This window comes from Tubulanus polymorphus, chromosome 3 (genome assembly GCF_964204645.1).
Source record: "Tubulanus polymorphus chromosome 3, tnTubPoly1.2, whole genome shotgun sequence".
Taxonomy (NCBI): Eukaryota; Metazoa; Nemertea; class Palaeonemertea; order Tubulaniformes; family Tubulanidae; genus Tubulanus; species Tubulanus polymorphus.
The window spans coordinates 4,133,920-4,153,036 of NC_134027.1; the positions used below are offsets into that span (position 1 = coordinate 4,133,920).

Here is a 19,117-nt window from a genome sequence, read left to right on the forward strand (position 1 = left end):
AGAAAATGAATGAAAAATCTATTCCGAAATGGCTTCAATTGGTTTTATAGCATTATGGGAATATGTTCACGCAGTCGTTAGTGTTGCTGTCATTTGTGTCAGTCGATAAATGTTGAGTAAACGAAAATATCGAATTTCAATCAACGACTGACAAAAAAGATATTGGTTTTTGACGGTATATTTCGGTATTCTCAGTAACAGGTTAGTTTCATACACACTATCGATTATGGATGGCATATGATGCGATGTGGGCTTCGGCAATGGTTCATTTGTATGCGCTACCACGAGCAGTGTAGCATCATAAACCATTTTCCGGCTGTGCAGCTACAGGTCCATATATCCTTATCTGAAACATCTACAGTGGTTAGATATCTTAGATTTCTCATTCCTGGGTCGTTTTTTTTTTACCAGAGAGACTGGTTGATTATGAGGTTTATGGTTTTTATGGACACCTATTATTAATTCATACGATGAATTCTTGCCCGTATTATAATTTAACGTCAGATTTTTCATTTCCCTCAAGGCGCTCGGATGATTGTCATTCTTTAGGCTACAACTTTACTACGTGAATAGTTTGTACTCTATCATCAACATCCGATACGATTGAGAAATTAAATAACTATATCTCAGTTTGATGTAGCTAGGGCACGAGTAATGAACACTGATTGCGTCGAAAATCCCGAACTCAGAAAGAAAAACGTCGAGTTCGGAAAGGTTACCTTTAGTTAATGATGTATTTTCAACTATATTCTAATTAGGACAATGCAAATAAAGCATTTCATATCACATTGATGACGGGCCTCATGTTATCATTTGAGACTCTACAAATACAAACCTACTCATTTGCCTGAATCTTCATTACATTGATAAAACAAAATAGGGACGGTATTATGGCTATAATACATAGTATTAATTAGCACGAATCGTTTGCCTATTGATTTAGTGTATACTACATCAGGCGGCATGGGAAATAGGAAGGAACCCTATGTTGGTATAAACTCGGTTAATCCTGAAAGTAATTACTTTAATGCACATCTCGGTGATGAAGCGCCATGTCTCTGATGCTTTGAATCCAATTGATCTTTTACTGTACCCGTAATAGACATTACCAAAAGCTGAACGATCTTAAATTGGAAGTTTTCATGTCAGCGACTTCGTCCTTTAAAGTGTGACACAAGGTTAAGATAAAATGTAGAAAGTCTGTAGTCTTGAAACTGCTATGAGGTGAAGAATTGGTTTGTAACATGTATGATAGAACCTCGGCTATCCTGAATGTACTGTTGCTGCATAATATTTCATGGCTGGTGATCAGGTAATTGTGTTACTGTAATGTCATCTTGTATTAGTCATCGTGCATCCATCATGTTGGATATATTACATTGAGAAAGTGACAGTTCTGTCATTGCAGTTACATAGAACTGTAAACCATTGCAGGATGAAACCAGAACTTCTTACAGAATCGTCTTTCACTCTTCACTCTTCCTCTCGCGCTCGTTTTAGATCTCAGTGCATTTTATGGTTGTTTTTTCTTTAAGAAATAAGGTGTATGGTTTATGAATGAATAATCTTGACCTATTGAATTATAATGAGCTTCGGTTGGAAGTTTTTACAAAAGGTTTTTTGACTCGGTCTGACGAAATGGCTTATTATTGACCTCTGTTGTACTGAATGAAGTCTGAAGCATTGTACAATTATTTCTGATTCCATTCCGAGTTTATTGCTAGAGTTTTATGCTGCCCACTGTTATTATGATTCCAGTAATGGCATTAAGAGACCTTCGAGGTTTTCAGTCAGAAAGTTCAACTGGTGAACAGTTAGACTGGTTGCCCTCTCAAAGGGTCACTGTCTCACTGTCTTATACTAGATATTCCAGTAGAAATTTGTTAGTTCTGTTGCGACACATAGTCCCCAAAATTCTATAGTTCCAGAATTTCACTGGGAATACAAATAAAAGTGGTTATTGAACCTAATACGCATATGTGAAGATAAACTCTGGGGGATACTGTCATCAAAAATGTATTAACAGCAAATTAGCATTGCAATTCCGTTAATAGGAAAAACGATTTGTAGAACAATTTGTCTGTGTACAGTATTTTACCATCAAATATGAATTAATTATTGTCTCTTCTGAGTTCAACAATATATTCACTGATAGGTTGGGAAATAGTGTGTTTTTCTGGTGTTTATTACAATGTAGATTAAGATCAAGTAAAACTTGTCATCTGTTTTAAGTTTTTAGCACTGGGGTAGCTTAGTTTTCTGCCCGATATATTTTCAGTTATGCGCAGAAAATCAGCTCTATTTGGGTTTAGTGTGCTGATTGGGTCTAGTGATTTACAAATTGAGGATTAAAATAGTTCAGTAAATGCTCGGGTTGTTCAGGAAAAATGCACCCAAATATATACAGCCAATATGCATGTAAAAGTTCGAAACATTTGAATGTGGTCAGTTCAGGCATAAAAACTGAAATGACAACGCAGAAGATTAAACTAGAAAGGCAAAGGTATTTTTGAATAAATTCATTATTTCATAGTTTTTAGTTGGAGATTGTGAAGCTGAAATTTGTATTGTAACAGGATGTTTTGAATCAAATTGACCTCGTGTTAATCATTGGGAACCTATTTCTAAGAGGTCTGGGTCTATTGTTATATGGATATTTACTAGGAAATGCTGACCAGTGTCCTTTAGAAGACATGTAAGGGTAATGAGTCAGACCTATAGCCTGAGAAAATGCATTATCAATACCGGTACATTAAGCCTTAGCCACGTACAAATTCTGACATCTTAAAATGAAAGTGTATCAGGAAATCTTTGATCCACTTCAGTATGTTTACTGAATGTCTGTTGATATGTACCTGGCAATAAAACACTTCACTATGCGAAAAAAATATGTTAAAATGTGTTCATTTGCATGATGTCTCCTCTTTTATGTGTCGTGTGGTTATATTTTCTATTGTGCGCCTGTGACGAAATAAAAGCCGTCATTGTGCTGAATGTAGTAGTGACGCGTTTCTGTGACAACCCATCGGGTTCTGACCGGACAGGTTTTTCTTGAAATCTGAAATCTACAGGTTATATTTGCTTCGTCCAGGGAAGTGTACCTGACAGATGGACATGCCACGCTTCATCGTCCGGCAGTTTAAGGTGAATTTTGACTATTCAGTTGTGTAGGTGCATTCGCGATATCGACAGATGTCCTTTTACCCGTGTTATCCATTTTATTTGTGCATTTCGCTCATTGCTTTATGGACTATTAAGTGAACATACTTATTTGTGATAAATCCGTGGATTCGTATTGTCGCCGAATGCCTGATTTTAGAGCTGGTCATTCGCACTTCTATCTGACTGGATGAGGAAGCTAGTATCATCAATTATACTTCGAATATCAGATTGTAAGTACTCAGTAAATTGTTAAGAGAAATGTTGTTTTATAGAATGGAGGGAAATTTCACATCTGTTTTGTGAATTTCATTCATCAGTTATGAATTGATATGTGAATTTGGCTCGAACTGTCCATAATATTTCCTGCTTTCATCGGGTTTCGGTCTTCATGCATTGAACAGTCAATCTATTGAATGACTTCTTACTTTGTGAGGATAAATCGTCATTTAAGAAGCAACAGCTGTATTTTTTTTAGCGATTTTAACTGACAGATGTTACCTTTTGTATATCTGTTTCAATTTAGTTTCTATTTTCTGGAAGTGAGTAATATAGCAGCGTTTGCTACATTAGATGGATGATATACTTTAACGGTGAGTTTTTCTTCAAGGTGGTAGAACTTTAAGAGTTTGAGTAAATATTTGTCGATTCTTAAAGCAATTAGTGATTTTGTATATAAATCATCGGAATGAATCTGTGTGTGGTTCAACGGCAGGGAATGAGGATACCTTTACGAAATCATCACAGTTTTAAACATCATTTGTGGAAATCATTTCAGTCTCAATCCGCCTAATACTGGTAAATGCGTGATTGTTTCGATGTCTAGAAGTCTTTAATGAAAGAAAAGAGCAAGTCTAGGTTCTGATGAATTCTAGGAATTGATGAATGACAGTTAGTCCTCTGAGAAGTCGCTTTATCGCATCACGCACGCCTGACTATTGTCCGGAGAGATGTTATTTCTATAATCGCAGAAGATTCTTTCTATGATTCGGTGGTATTTCAACGACCCAAATAAGGAAAACATGCGACAAGGAGCAATTTCATAGAGACTCCATCGTGCATTGCGATGTGGTTTTAATCTGCAGTCCAAAATAGAAAGTAGAAGTTGCGGAAGAATAGAATTCTAATGACGTGAGAAGTAAATAGCTTTAAGATGACTTGCATCTTATGCGTATGACATCATTAACTATAGAATCCAATAAACCTAATAATACTCGATTATTTGTGAATTGTGTCGTAGACTTGAGGTGGGTGTTCTTGACTGGGTTTTATGCGTAGTCGATGCCATAATTATCCATATGAATATTGCATTTGAATATAGATTGGCGAACTGGTTACTGTCAGTTATAGCATTACTGGCCTCATGACGTGAAAATTACTCTATAATCTCACAGACTGACACAATTATAAGCCTGGTATTAGTTACTCCCGATGACCTCAAGTTGGATAAAACTTTTCATTTCTTTACATTAATTGCGGTATTCAGTATTCAGTATATGCTGCATGTATTGACTATTGTTGGCTCTCTTCAAGAAAGGTCGATCCATATAAGGCTTTGGTATTCGATGCGAGATTTTGAATATTTGAATCAGGGTGGTATGATACCGTTATCATGTGGGTGTTTGAGGAATCCGATGACGAAATGAATTTTTTGATGACGTTATTCTTCGATCAAATCTTTATTAAATGATAGATATTTACCTGGCGTTCGTGGAAGGTAAAACGACTTGTTCATTCTCTCCTCAGAGAACGATCGTCGGGTGTAACATCAAAATCAACTGATCAAAGCGATATTCATTAGTGATCGATCATATTTCATTAGCTCTAACTGTAGCAAGTCTTCATATAGTGATGATTATGAAGTGAATCGCTTGAGGCTATACAGACCTATAGGGTAAGGAATAATAGTAACAGGCTCTACAGACCTTCAGGGTAAGGAGTAATAGTAACAGGCTATACAGACCTTCAGGGTTAGGAGTAATATTAATGATTTGTTATATTTGAAATCTGAATTGAACGCATTGATGGAGACATCTTGATGGTACAAACTGTGATCTGTAGTGCAGGGGAGGGATGCTGACAATGTCAGCTCTATGTGTATAAATAAATTGAACACATTTGAATTACCGGATAGATTTAGTCGGATCCCTGCCTGGATTGTAGCTCCTAGACTCCTGCCATATAGTGGTGTAATTACAGTGTTTATGGGTTCATTGCCTGATATGTTCAGCTCTTCGGCATATGCTTGCATAATTTCTTGCAACCCGACAATGCTTGGCTATAAGTGGGATTTCCGAAGGAAACTTCTTCAAAATCGACTATTTTCAATATTCAATGAGTTTTCAAGTGATGGTCAGATGATGTAATCTTTCATTTTTGGTCCAACACCCCTTGAATGAAAATATTTTTCGGTTTTCAAAATGCACCAATCAAATTCGTGATTAGCAGAATGTTTCTACAGTTTGGTCAAGTATTTACTATAACAATGTTGATGAAGTACAAAAGTTGACTAGGACCTTTGAACCCATTGAATTATGTTTTAAGTTGTTGTACAAACTGATTTAGTTCATTAGTTTGGACAACATGCACTAACCATTTTCCATTGTTCATGTAAAGACACTCATTCATTAACAATTAGCAACCAATAGGTGAGGTGGTTCAGCTACTAATTCCACTAAATTAGCGTTTAGATTCTGATACATCCAGACTTACTGTCTATTCAGCTATTGGTTAATTTGAATAGCACCTTATTCACTAGGGTTTGACACCTGCTCCAGTCTAATGTACAAGACCAGTCTCTCAGGGGGCATACACATAACTGTCTCCTCACGAGCTAAGTGGAGAATTCTATCCTGATAATCAGGTATAATACATATACGTGAACAGTAGGACAGTAGGATTACACGGGATATGAATGGATTTTATGATCATTTGCACCACAATAGATGATCAAAAACAGTGATAATCTGGGAATATATAGTTATCATCGTGTTGAACTGATTCATGGGCGTTAATTAATATCGACAATGCCTCCGTCAGTAGACTTTGATGAAGATGATCTGGAATCGTCTTTTCATAGGAAACCGAGTTTAAGGCGAGCGAGAGCTTTCAGGTAAATTTATCAATTCAGTAGAGATATATGTTATGTGAGAAGTTGCTAACATTTTCATTTAATAACTTTTTAGGCGTATAGTATATCAGGTGATATATGTTCATCTTTATCATGTCAGGTATCATCTGCTTCGATAGTTTTAAACTGCCTTTGTTCGTGTCTGGCTCTGTGCACACTTCTATGTTTATCAATGGTGGGGGTTGATGTTCTTTTTGTGGCAAGTATTATGTTATGCTAGACATGTGTTATCAAAGCAGGACTACGTTCTGATAGCATCAACATGGCAGTCACATGACTGACAGGTGAAACAAATCATTTAGTGAACACAAAGAGTCATCTCCTTCACCAAAAATTCAGATCAGGGCTGTACATTTTGATGTGCAAATATGAGTTAAAATGTAGATAGAAGCCCTTTGGTAAATTGGTAGATTCAGAGAACCCCCTGTAGCTAATCCTATTGCGCTCGACGGTTTCTGAAAGCCACAAGTAATATTTTTTTCTGGAATTGTTTGGATTAGAAATAGCCCTACAAAGATAAATCCATTATTTTGTCTGGGAGTTGTGGTTTCGAAAACTAACTCACATCACAACAAAATGCTCTTTGAAAGGTTCAGTTGGGAAAAGTGGCGGATTATATTTCATCGCATAGTAGCCTTTTGTTAGTTAAAAACCACCAGAGAATTATTTCTAAGAAATGTTAGTATCATGTATAAGAAATATATCCTGATTCATACTATAAGAATATTACTTTACTCAGTCATGCTGTAGATGAACTATTCATTATTTTGAGACTGAGCGTTTGGTGTCAGGTCATCATTCGAACAGATAAAATTACTGTTAAATGATTATGAGTTTATATACGCGCGTAATGATTAGCCTTTAGTAACTCAACAGCAGATAGCACAGCATCAGTATCGAGGCAAACAGCTGAGGAATAAGCATGGTTGGAATAGTCAGGTAAAACCATTAACACTTACTTCTGATTTAATATAGGTTCGTGATACTAAGTACTACCAGAAATTGTTTTCCTAATGTGTCACTTGAATTGGATAATTGTGTTAGGACTTTTCACTATTGTTGAGTGTTGAAGCTATTGTCTAATTAGTGGCATATAGGCCCCTATGTGGAATATAAAAGATAGTGAATGCGTAGGTTGGTGGTATCCGAAATTAGCCCTAATCCAGGAAGATTTTATTTTGATGTCATACGGAATACCCCATCATTTAATTATCCCCGCTTTAGTCATAGCTGAACAATGTCATTTGACAAACAGACTGATCGGGAGAGTGGTAGCTAAGGCCAAACATGTGAGTAAAATAGAGATATGTAGAGATAACTTGATGTATATATGCCAATATTTACCCTTGTTTCATAATTGAACTTCATAACTAACATAGAATATGTAATGATTTATAGTTCTTAATTAGATCAGGATTAATCCAACTTTTAATAATGCCAGGTGTTTAAGAGCAGATCAGTGAAGCGTTCTAGAGTTTTTGTTCTAATGAAGAAATGGATATTTCAGTATATAAACAAATTCATGGCTCGATGGCCATTGCCTAAACAGGACTTTGCTGCAAACAAATGACGACCTGTATGTTTTCATACTGGTTCTCCATATAGACAAGATATTATTATGAAGGGCATAGTGTCAGGTTGTATATTTTGGGGTAAAGGAATTATCAAATAAAAGCATCAACTGGTTAAAAAGGAAATTAAGTGAGTACTCTTGATGCAGATATTCTTAACGAATAATCATAATGAAAAGTTTGTAGTTATATATATGTTGAATGATTTTACAAATCAAGAATCGTAGATCAATAGTTTATAACTGAAGATATCAAGTTTCTCATAAAAACATATAATTATTGATAGTTATGGTTCAAATCCAATTTATGCACAATTGCTTAGGTATTTTTGGACCATGAATTTATCAATTAAGCAGTCATAGACATCTGTGACATCGAAGCTTCCATATAAATTAGTAAACAGATATAGTCATATACATACACTGCACCTGCCCCTACAGTACAGTGAATATAGTAGGAATTCGCTATGCCGTTTCAAAATGTCTGATATTTTACGTAAACACTGCCTTCTGCGTTTTTCGTTGAGAAAACAAAAGAAGTCGATTAGTAAAAGTACGTGGTATGTCGAGACAAGGTAAGAACTACCACATTCAATTTGAAGGGATTTAGTTATATTTTCTGGCTGTATCTCTGTTATAGCAGCAATATGTCTTCAAAACGTTGAACTCGTTGGTGTTCCGGTGACGCATGCGTCAATACATGGATGAATAGTTGATATCTGATCAATTATCAGTTTCTTATCATTGACGTCATTCTGTCCGTAGTTGGCTTCTGTACCTGTTGCGCTTATTGTCCAAATCTCTGGATAATCATTTGATGAGGATTTATTCGATTTGATTGATTATATGTATAAGATAATAGTTTCACCATCCATACATCTATCACTGATTCTCTCTATATCAGCTAGAGATACATGGGTTGATTATCAACGCATGAACATTTTCCAACGTTATTGAACATCAAACATGTGTTGTATGAAAGCTTTATCTCATCTCTGAAATCAACATGTATGGAAAATCACATTTCAAACCATTCAGGATAATCATTGCAGGGCAGTAAAATAGTCTCTCGTTGCTTTCTCCAGATTTAGGCTGATGATATTTTTACGTTTGAAGATATTCTCTCTTGATTAATTTGTTTGCTCTAAGGATCGAATGGTTTGAGGCACTTCACAGGGATACCAAAATAGAATGTCATTAGATGACAACATGGGTCTCACTAGGATTTTTTAAAGGGGGTCTAATACAAGCAGAGATATATGCTGTACTTCACGCCGTATCTGCCGAACGCTGAGAGTAAACGAGCATTTCCGAATCCTTGAAATTGCTTAAATGTTCTTAAATAGTCTTAATTTTTGGTATTTGATGCTTGAGAGGGGCGTTTTCTGGACTTTGAAGGCAAAACGCTTATGCAATTTCCGGAATGTGGAACTTTGATTTAGAAATGGGGTAGTGTGCACCCCACACCCCTCTGGTGAAGCTCATGGACAAGGCCACCTCTACTGTTATCTGAAGTTTATATTGTACCTCCTTATTATGTTTTCCTGTATATATATATATATATATATATATATATATATATATATATATATATATATATATATATATATATATATATATATATATATATATATATATATATATATATATATATATATATATATATATATATATATATATATATATATATGTCCACTTTATATTCTCTAGTTTGCTGTCCTGTACTTTATTACAGTGAACCATGCAATGATATGCTTTGTAATTATATGAAGGTGTAATAAAGTTATTTTGAATTTGAATTGGTTCATAGATTTGTAATTGTAAGTATGTTTTTCTCGTTGCAGTGAGTTGTCCAGTCTCACGGCACAGAAAGGTATTGAGCGATCGACTTCGCTGTCCAGTTATCCGTGCGACGGAAGTACGCCGAAACTATCGGCGATCGGCCACCAGCACAGCATCTCGCACCATGGATTCGTTCTACAACGTCAGCGATCACAACTCCGGATAGAAGACGACGCGAAGCTGCGTCAGTCTCGTTCGTCGATTAATTCTTATGAATTATCCGTCGATTTACACGATAAACAGATTGAAATGCTCGAGCGTAAATATGGTGGTCGACTGAGAACGAAACGCGCCGCCGTCACGATACAACAAGCATTTAGGAAATATAGCATGAACAAAAACTTCGAGAAACTGCGCAGCGGTAAATCTGAAAAACGTCGATCTCGAATATTAGGGGAATACGGTCGAAGCGCTTCCCTCTGGTCCGAATTAGAGAACCTGTCTAGCATGGACATCAGCGCGATGGGTAAATCAGAGGATACGTGTCGCGCGCCGAAACTAGAAAGAATGCATACGACCGATGCTAATTTTAATTGCGGTTTAGATAACGATACACCGCCGTCATCTGAACAATCATTCCAAAAGCAATATCACCACCAACAGGGCGTTCACCGTAATCAAAAGTTACAGCGATCTACCGGTATCGATATCAAGGATAATCGTAGAAATGTCACCACTTCCCATCACCTGTCTCCATCGGAGGCAAATAACAATCGTAATACCTCCGAGTATAATGACAGTAGTTCGAGTAATACCCCTCAAGATTCGCCTATAAATCCCAGCGTCGATTTGCATAGCGTCAATTTTGAGAACTTGTTAGAAAGCCGCGAAACGGATATTCTAAACGACAGTTTCCACAGCGATGAAAGTCAAGACAACAATCATCAATCCGATACGTTAAAACGGACTAAATCCGACGACGAGGACGAGGGCACCTTGAAACGTAGCAGTCAGTTAGCGTCGTTCCATATAAGCGGTTCGGAGGATAGCATCTTGAGCGATATTCAAATACACGTAGACGCCGGCACACCTGTGGACGATTTCACCCCCCTGTCAGGTGCTTTAAACAAATATCAGGAGAACTTAGACGTTCGACTGCATAATCGTAAGTGTCAGTCCGACACAGCTTTAATGCAACAGGTGAAATCCTCTCCGGAGGCATCGCCGATTTGGAAACGTAAAAGTGGTGGCTCGACGTCGTCTTCAAATAGTAATTATAGCATTAAATCTGAGGGCGGAAAACGAATGAGTAACATATCAGAAACTAGTGAACCGGACAGCGTCGATGGACAATATGAATACTGTAGTTCTCGTAGTTCAGATACAGCATCTTTAGGTAGTAATAGTCTCGGTAGCGATACCAGTCATGGGTACAGACAATGTAGCCTGCCTAACATGGCAGTACGGGGTAGTACAGACTCATCGCAGTTGTTCCAGGGACAATCGGGAAGTACATTTCACGCGCATCCTCGGGTTAGTGATAAACAGAGAAAACGGGAATATCGCATCGGATTAAACCTTTTTAACAAGTAAGTACCTTTCGATCTTAGCTCAACCTACTTCTCTATTACGTCTTTGATCTTAAGTTCCTGAATTTTAATTGAATTAACCTTATTACGTAAGATATTTTGATGTATTGAAGTTTTTAAGTGCATTAACTTGTCAATTCCTATCTTTTCCATCAGTCAATATTGTCTCCTATAAAGAAAGATTTTGATGTCATCGATGTATGTAAGACCATTGTTCGGTATTTGCCTTATACTCATGTCTTGTCTAACACTGAAGACAACTCGAGATATTCTCATCCATCATTTCACATTGAGAAGTCATTTAGTTTGGGATAATATTTATATTTACTCTCAAACTAGAGTATAGGTTGCTTGTTGAAATCTGGATGCACTTAAATGCGTTAAGTAAAGAAGTATGTCTTTGTTGGTTCAGGTTGTAAAGTTCACCTGATCTGATTGACTACACCTGACATCCTGACCCCGATGAAAAAATTCCATGTCTTTGTGTGCGTGCGCAAAGTCTTCTATTCCCCCATAATCAAAGATAATCACTCGTTTTCAAAGCATTTCTTTATCCTTGACAGTATAGCAAGGCTTTGAATAGAATTAAATCACAGCTTTTGATGTTGTACTTTTCTACATTTCAGGAAACCTGATAAAGGTATTTTATACTTGATTCACCGGTGTTTTATCGAAGATGTGCCTGCGGCTGTAGCTAAGTTTCTTATCGCACGCAAGGGCCTCAGTAAACAAATGATTGGTGAATATCTGGGAAACTTACAGAATCAATTTAACATGGAAGTTTTAGAGTAAGTATATGATATCACGGTACCTATATAGACTGAAGATGTTTATGGGCAGGTGTTCTCATAAATTGTGCACTCATTATACAATTCTTCCAGTTGAATGAATTGCCTAATTTTATGGGTTTTGCCGTTTAACTTCCTATATAGTCAGTTCTCAGCATGGGACCGATTAATAGTTAAGGCCTCTGGGATATGTTGAGCCAAATGGTACTAGAGATTACCTATTGATTTCTGGATGAAAGATGCTTTAGCCCATCAAGAGTAATCTTACAAAATAATACCCAAAAAGCCTGGAAGGAATAAAATCTGATGGCAGATGAGATTATGTCAACAATTGTGGGTTTGTTAATGGTTCGATGTAGCTATACAACAGTCCTAAGGATTAGGCTAAATGTTCACTTTTATTGATGATAAAAGCCAATTGGTAGCAGTTAAAGGATTGAAAGCCTTCAAACGGAAAAGCCCTGAAAAGAACGTTTTAACTGGAAGCTTAACAAGTGTATGGCCTAAGTCCAAACGGTTTTGTCCACATTTTATGTTCTAACTATATTCTTAACATAGCAGCAATATCAATATCAATCTTATTGACAATGGATTATTGCATGATATATCCCTCTCAGTACTGATCCCTGCACCAGGTTTATGGGTGTGTTTAACAAGATGAAATTAATGCATTATCACAAAGCAAACTGCTATCTTATTTGAACACCGCTATTAAAACATGGTCACCGGTATCCTTCACAGTTACCTCATAAACCAAAGATGTCTTATAAGAGTAGTTTATTCTGCTTTGTTTCCTCTTGTTAAGTTCTCCTGTATTTAAACCACCAGTATATGCCTCGGCTACTCATCATCACCTACAACTTCCAATTTTCTTTTTTAGCTATTTTATAGATGAAATAGATTTGTCAGGTTTACAAATCGATGTGGCACTTCGAAAATTCCAAACGTTCTTCAGAATGCCGGTAGGTTTTAATACATAAACGTAATACGCATTGCACCACTCATTCCTGTATACCTAACATTGTATATCATTTTTTTCAGGGTGAAGCGCAGAAAATAGAACGCCTTATGGAGGCTTTTGCCCACCGTTACTGTATATGCAACCCTGATATAGTGAAGAAATTCAAGAATTGTGACACAGTATTCCTACTTGCATTTGCTATTATTATGCTGAACACGGATCTTCATAACTGTAATATCAAACAAGAGCGACGCATGAAAGGTGATGATTTCATCAAAAATCTCAGAGGTATGCAAGTCAGAGTCAAGCCTACTTAAGTTGGATATATAAGCCGAATCTGCATAAGTCATATTAAACGTTTTGCACCATTTCCTTTATCATACATGCAATGTTGAATTCGTTCCGGTTTTCGGATTTTCATTTAAGTCGGACAAAAAGATGCGTATTATACAGGCTATAATGTGCCAACGATAAGATGTTCCTGAAGATGTTTTGCGTAAGACTCATATCGAATGTTATATGACTGTATTATTGTAGGTATTGATGATGGTGAAGATGTAGACAGGGATCTTCTGATGGGTGTTTATGACCGCGTGCGAGTACATGAATTCAAACCGGGCTCCGATCACGCGACTCAAGTAATGAAAGTTGAACAATCTGTAGTTGGGAAACGACCGGTATGTTCATTACACATTCATTCCAAATCTTCATTAAACATTTATTCAACTCGATCTATACTCAATGACGGTCTCTGATTGTTCTTGCAGCAATTGGCTCTACCTCATCGACGTTTGGTTTGTTACTGTCGATTGTACGAAGTTCACGACCCGAACAAACGTGAAAAACTCGGTCTTCATCAACGAGAGGTCTTCCTGTTTAATGACCTGCTGCTGGTAAGAATTCTAATTGATGACAGCAAATGTTTTAACTTTGAAACCGAGGGTTATCGGTACTTATCGATAAATGTATGCGTATCATTTCAGGTAACTAAGATATTCTCTAAGAAAAAGACAGGAATCACGTACAGCTTCCGACAGTCATTCATGTTGTGTGGAATGCAAGTTTACCTGTATGAAACTCCTCGTAAGTTTCAGATCGCATTAAATAATTCATCGACGAGTCTCTGATATATCAGTTCTTGGCGTGTCAACAATTATTGATTATGATTTCAGATTATCAGTACGGAATACGACTCACAAATAATCTGGATGGAAAAGTGCTCATTACATTTAACGCGCGGAATGAACATGATCGATCCAAGTTTGTGGAGGATCTGAAAGAATGCATCATGGAGGTATATAGATATACATTTTCAAAAAGTCACTTCTCCAAGAACGTCAGCTCACGCATCAAGTTTAACTTTTGCTTCTAGAACTTTATTTTTCTTGGATTCATCATGAATTTCTGCGATTATTTCAGATGAATGAGATGGAAGCTCTGCGTATTGAGGAAGAGTTACACAAACAGAAACATTCGCAGAAGAATTTCGATATGAATCGAATCAGTAGCGATTCAGGGGTAGTTGATATGGACTTATTACGCACAGGAGACTCTGTGTATAACAGACTGTCAGCACCTGACTGTGGTGGCTTGAAGAAATCAGCACTTTCTAACTCACTCATAGATCTCTCAGAAAGTAAGTTTAATCACTCAATGTTCAGCAGACATTTTCTATACTGTGATATTTCTAAATCAAGCTAATCATTTTTTTATCGCTTTTAGATGGTAGACAGCAGCGTCGAGGGAGTGGTGGCTCACTAGACAGTGGCATGGTAGGTTATATCTTCACATTGTCTTCTTAATCTTTGATCTATTTGTGAGTGATAGTGCTTTTATTGCTATCAAGTTGTTTTTGTCGTCTCTCTTATCATCGGTTGTGCATTACCGCTTTGAAAAACACCTTAATAAATCAGGTTTTACATAATAAGTCTCTAAGAGAGCTGCTTTGTATAGCCCATTGAATATCATATCTCAACAACGTGATGACATATACGCTACCATTCTGTCAAGTTATGACTTAAAAAGTCCTCACCTACAATGAAATAATAGTTGCATTTCTCTATTTCTTCTCTCAGCCTATTCTATTTCCAATTTTGTCCGCTAATCTCTTGGTAAGATTCCGTAGCTGTTCCATCATTCCTACCTTCATCGCCTACTGCTCTCATTTCAATGTTGTTCGATTTGATGGACTGATTTCAGAGTTATTGGGATTTTTCATTAAACTTCAGTTTTAGGAACATTATTAGAACAAATAGCACTCCGTTTGTATTGATTGCTGTGGTTACCATTTTCATACACACATTCGTTATTGAAACTGTTTTCAAGCTTTAGATGTTCAATCCTCAACCTGCTTTTCTTGTCTAATCTGGAGAAATCATTGTTTGAATGATTGGTTAATTTTGAAAATCATCATTAGGTTGTTAGATTGAATGTAATTAAATACACTATCTTTGTTCCTCTTTTATTTGAGAAAATATTTCTGTTTATTTGTAGTTTTTGATGCAGACATCGACGACATCGGTGAGCACAGTCGGCCAGGATGAACCTCCCAGAATATCGAAGTCCAGTTCGACGACTTCGACGAGCTCTTCTGGTTCCGGATTCAAATTCTTCAACAAGAAAACCAGCGTCACCACTAAAAATAAGCCAACCGGAGGAGTGCATATGCACCTGGCGCAAGATGGCACAGAAGTTTAGAATTGTTACATATGGATTGTAATCACGTATTTATTAATCAGTCGGTGCTCATTAACGATGATAGAATCAATATTCAGAATCTTACGTAATCGTTGTTTTCGTCGGAGATACTCTACTCCAGTAGTTGATTTTCGCTCTCATCTTTCGCTAACAAAAGTTATCTTTTGTGTGTAGTAGACAGTGTGGCAATTACATCTGTGTCTGCTTTTCATATTGTGCTAATGAGAGACTTAATGATATGTATATGTAAAATGTCCGAATGTTGATTTTATGATTGCATTGGATGTCAACCCAGAATTATTCAAAAACATATTATTGTGTAGCATTAACCGTGCGCATTAGACCAGAGATGTGGATATATCTATAATGAATGAAGTATGACCTCAGCTGTTGGTGTAGGTCTAACGTAACCATTATATAATACAAAACTGATAATACAACAATGCTATTTCAAAATTTGACCATAATGTTCAAATCCAATCGATTATTTTACTGGTGTTTTAGTATAAGAATAAATTACCTTCTGGATTACATTGAATATTTAAGTTATGTCTATGATGATAACTTAAATAAATGTATATGAATGAAATTCTGTGCTGGACAGATAAGTTTATGCAAGTACTTGAATATACGTTAAATGTATATGAAGTATGCTGGGCATTCTAGTCACTTTATCATGAAATTCAGGTGTGTCTAGACGTGGTTCTGCATCCATCTTTAAATGGTTGAAATTCTTTTTGCTTTCGCATTCATTTCAATGACTGGTCAAATGCAAGAACTAAAAGTTAGAAAGTTGGATGTGGGCTGATTGTACAGAATGTATATAGATATATTTATTTTCACAAATATTTATGAAATAGAAATGAATATAATGATAATAACTTTGAAAATGAATTAAGATATTAAAATGAATGTTGTCCTGATTTTTACAAGTGTTTTGCATGATACTTTGAGTTGGGCCTGAATTTGATAGTAGGCTTATGAAATGTTTTGATAAATGTTTATCATTGTTGTCAGTTCAAATGTTGATTTTATGTCCGTTCGTCAGATATTTCTTTCTCTATGTTTCGTGCACTTTATAATGAAAATTTTAATCTGAATTTCATAGTCGCTGTATTTTGTATCATTAGCTGCTCGAGTATCATCCTTCACATTGTCGTGGACCAACACACTTCGGTTAATTATAGTAAAAGAAGTCTGTATCTAGGTTATATACTGTTCAAAGAACTTGGCTTTAAAGTCAAATGCAGTACAAATGTCTCGCATGACTTGTATATATCTTCAGACGCGATGTACAATTATTGTAAGATCTTAGATCATAATGTTATGTGTACATCAATTGATATTTATACAGAAGGGTGCAATAAGTATAAAATGCCCATTTTGAAGACCATTCATAATCTATATATGTATAATCTGTACCAATTTGTATTTCATTGTTTAAACCTATGTTGTGGAATGGCATCTCTATTGATAACGCGTAAACATGAATTCCATGTAAATAAAGAATGTAACGATATCAATTATATTATGAATATTAATATTATTATAGAAAGAATGTAACTTATTTTGCCATTGGATGAACAGACTTTAATATTACATGTACTCTAGTGCCATCTGATTCGCATAATAGATCATTGACACATTCTAATACATATTCAGATATTTCATATAGTATTATATCATCACAGAATTTCCTATGCGTGCCATGCATCACAGTTTCAGAAAATACAAGCAAATAAAAGTTCAGATATGTGAAGATGTGTATTAGAATTGGTTAATGTTGGTAACCATTTTAGGCTGATGGATAAGACACACCCATGGCAGGCCCCATGGGCTTATGGATGTTTATGTTTTGTTGGCCTTGTAGTGTTGATGTATTAATGGCATTTTGTGGCTTAGTGTATCATAGAAAGTAAAATAAAAATCTCAATAATAAGCAAAGTGGTTTAGTGTTTATTTTAATTTTTAGATTGATTATGTGCGACTGGTTTATTTTCATCATGGAGGAATTTTTCAATTTACTGATTGAGTGTCAAAAGTTTACACTTCTGATATCAAACAAAGTATTTACTACGAGCCTGTGAGTCCGACCTGAAATTCTGAGTCTCGATTGCAACTCAATTCGATGTAACTTATAAAACAGCGTTTGGAGTCCGACACCAGATTTACGTTACTTTCGCCATCTATTAGAATTTTACTGAACTATCAAATTTCTGGAAATCTACTAAGATGACCAGCCAACCAATCATATTTCACAAGTGCCATCTATCGGAACTTGAGTAGAGATAATAAGATAAAACTATCTACAGATTAAAAGAATTTAAAAACAAGAATTTATTTATTCAATCAAAAATATAGATCTCTAGGGTGAGATCGAAACGTCGTGTATTCTATATATTTTAGATTGAATATATATGATAGATAAATGAAGAAATCCTGCACTTCGAATTTAATTCTAAACAGTTCAGAGTAAATACAAATTATGTAACGAAGTGAAGTGGACTGAAGAGGATGGAGATAGCAGAGTGACACATCGTGGCATTAACCGAAATCTAATAAACAGTTGATGTGACTAGATAATAATTGGTAATGTGGAGAAAAACCAGTATTTAAATTAGTAGATTAAATGGATTTTAAAATTTTACATATTAGGGCTTATTCTACTGTGTGTCTCTTATGAATGTCTTTACAAGGATAAATAAGTTCTGAAAGTCAAATTGATGATTGGTTGTAAAAACATGATTTGCTATCCCACTCACAGGCTTTTGGTTGCGGATATCTATTCTGTGTTCTTTGATACGCTGATTAAGATTACGTCCCGTTTCACCAATTTGTATTTCATTGTTCAAACCTATGTTGTGGTATGGCATCTCTACTGATAACGTGTAAACATGAATTCCATGTAAATAAAGAATGTAACGATATCAATTATATTATGAATATCAATATTATTATAGAAAGAATGTAACTTATTTTGCCATTGGATGAACAGACTTTAAAAACATATTACATGTACTCTAGTGCCATCTGATTTGCATAATAGATCATTGACACATTCTAATACGTATTCAGATATTTCATCGCAGAATTTCCTATGCGTGCCATGCATCACGGTTTCAGAATATACAAGCAAATAAAAGTTCAGATATGTGAAGATGTGTGTTAGAATTGGTTAATGTTGGTGTCTGATTGTAACCATTTTAGGCTGATGGATAAGACACACCCATGGCAGGCCCCATGGGCTTATGGATGTTTATGTTTTGTTGACCTTGTAGTGTTGATGTATTAATGGCATTTTGTGGCTTAGTGTATCATAGAAAGTAAGATAAAAATCTCAATAATAAGCAAAGATGTTTTGTGTTCATTTTAATTTTTAGATTGATTGATTATGTGCGACTGGTTTATTTTCATCAATCTTATGGAGGAATTTTTCAATTT

At 35.8% G+C, this 19,117-nt stretch overlaps 1 protein-coding gene across 1 annotated transcript in view; it reads left to right on the plus strand.

Moving 5' to 3' along the window:
• The window catches only part of LOC141902924 (IQ motif and SEC7 domain-containing protein 1-like), a 75,503-nt gene extending 57,892 nt beyond the window's left edge, over window positions 1–17,611 (plus strand). Inside the window, exons 3-13 of the mRNA XM_074790892.1 lie at window positions 9,704–11,230; window positions 11,857–12,018; window positions 12,899–12,980; window positions 13,060–13,267; window positions 13,517–13,656; window positions 13,747–13,872; window positions 13,963–14,062; window positions 14,152–14,273; window positions 14,399–14,615; window positions 14,702–14,751; window positions 15,473–17,611. Coding sequence (XP_074646993.1) covers window positions 9,704–11,230; window positions 11,857–12,018; window positions 12,899–12,980; window positions 13,060–13,267; window positions 13,517–13,656; window positions 13,747–13,872; window positions 13,963–14,062; window positions 14,152–14,273; window positions 14,399–14,615; window positions 14,702–14,751; window positions 15,473–15,676 — 2,938 coding nt within the window. The 3' untranslated portion in view covers window positions 15,677–17,611. The remainder of the gene's footprint in view (window positions 1–9,703; window positions 11,231–11,856; window positions 12,019–12,898; window positions 12,981–13,059; window positions 13,268–13,516; window positions 13,657–13,746; window positions 13,873–13,962; window positions 14,063–14,151; window positions 14,274–14,398; window positions 14,616–14,701; window positions 14,752–15,472) is intronic.
• Window positions 17,612–19,117: the final 1,506 nt, after the last annotated feature.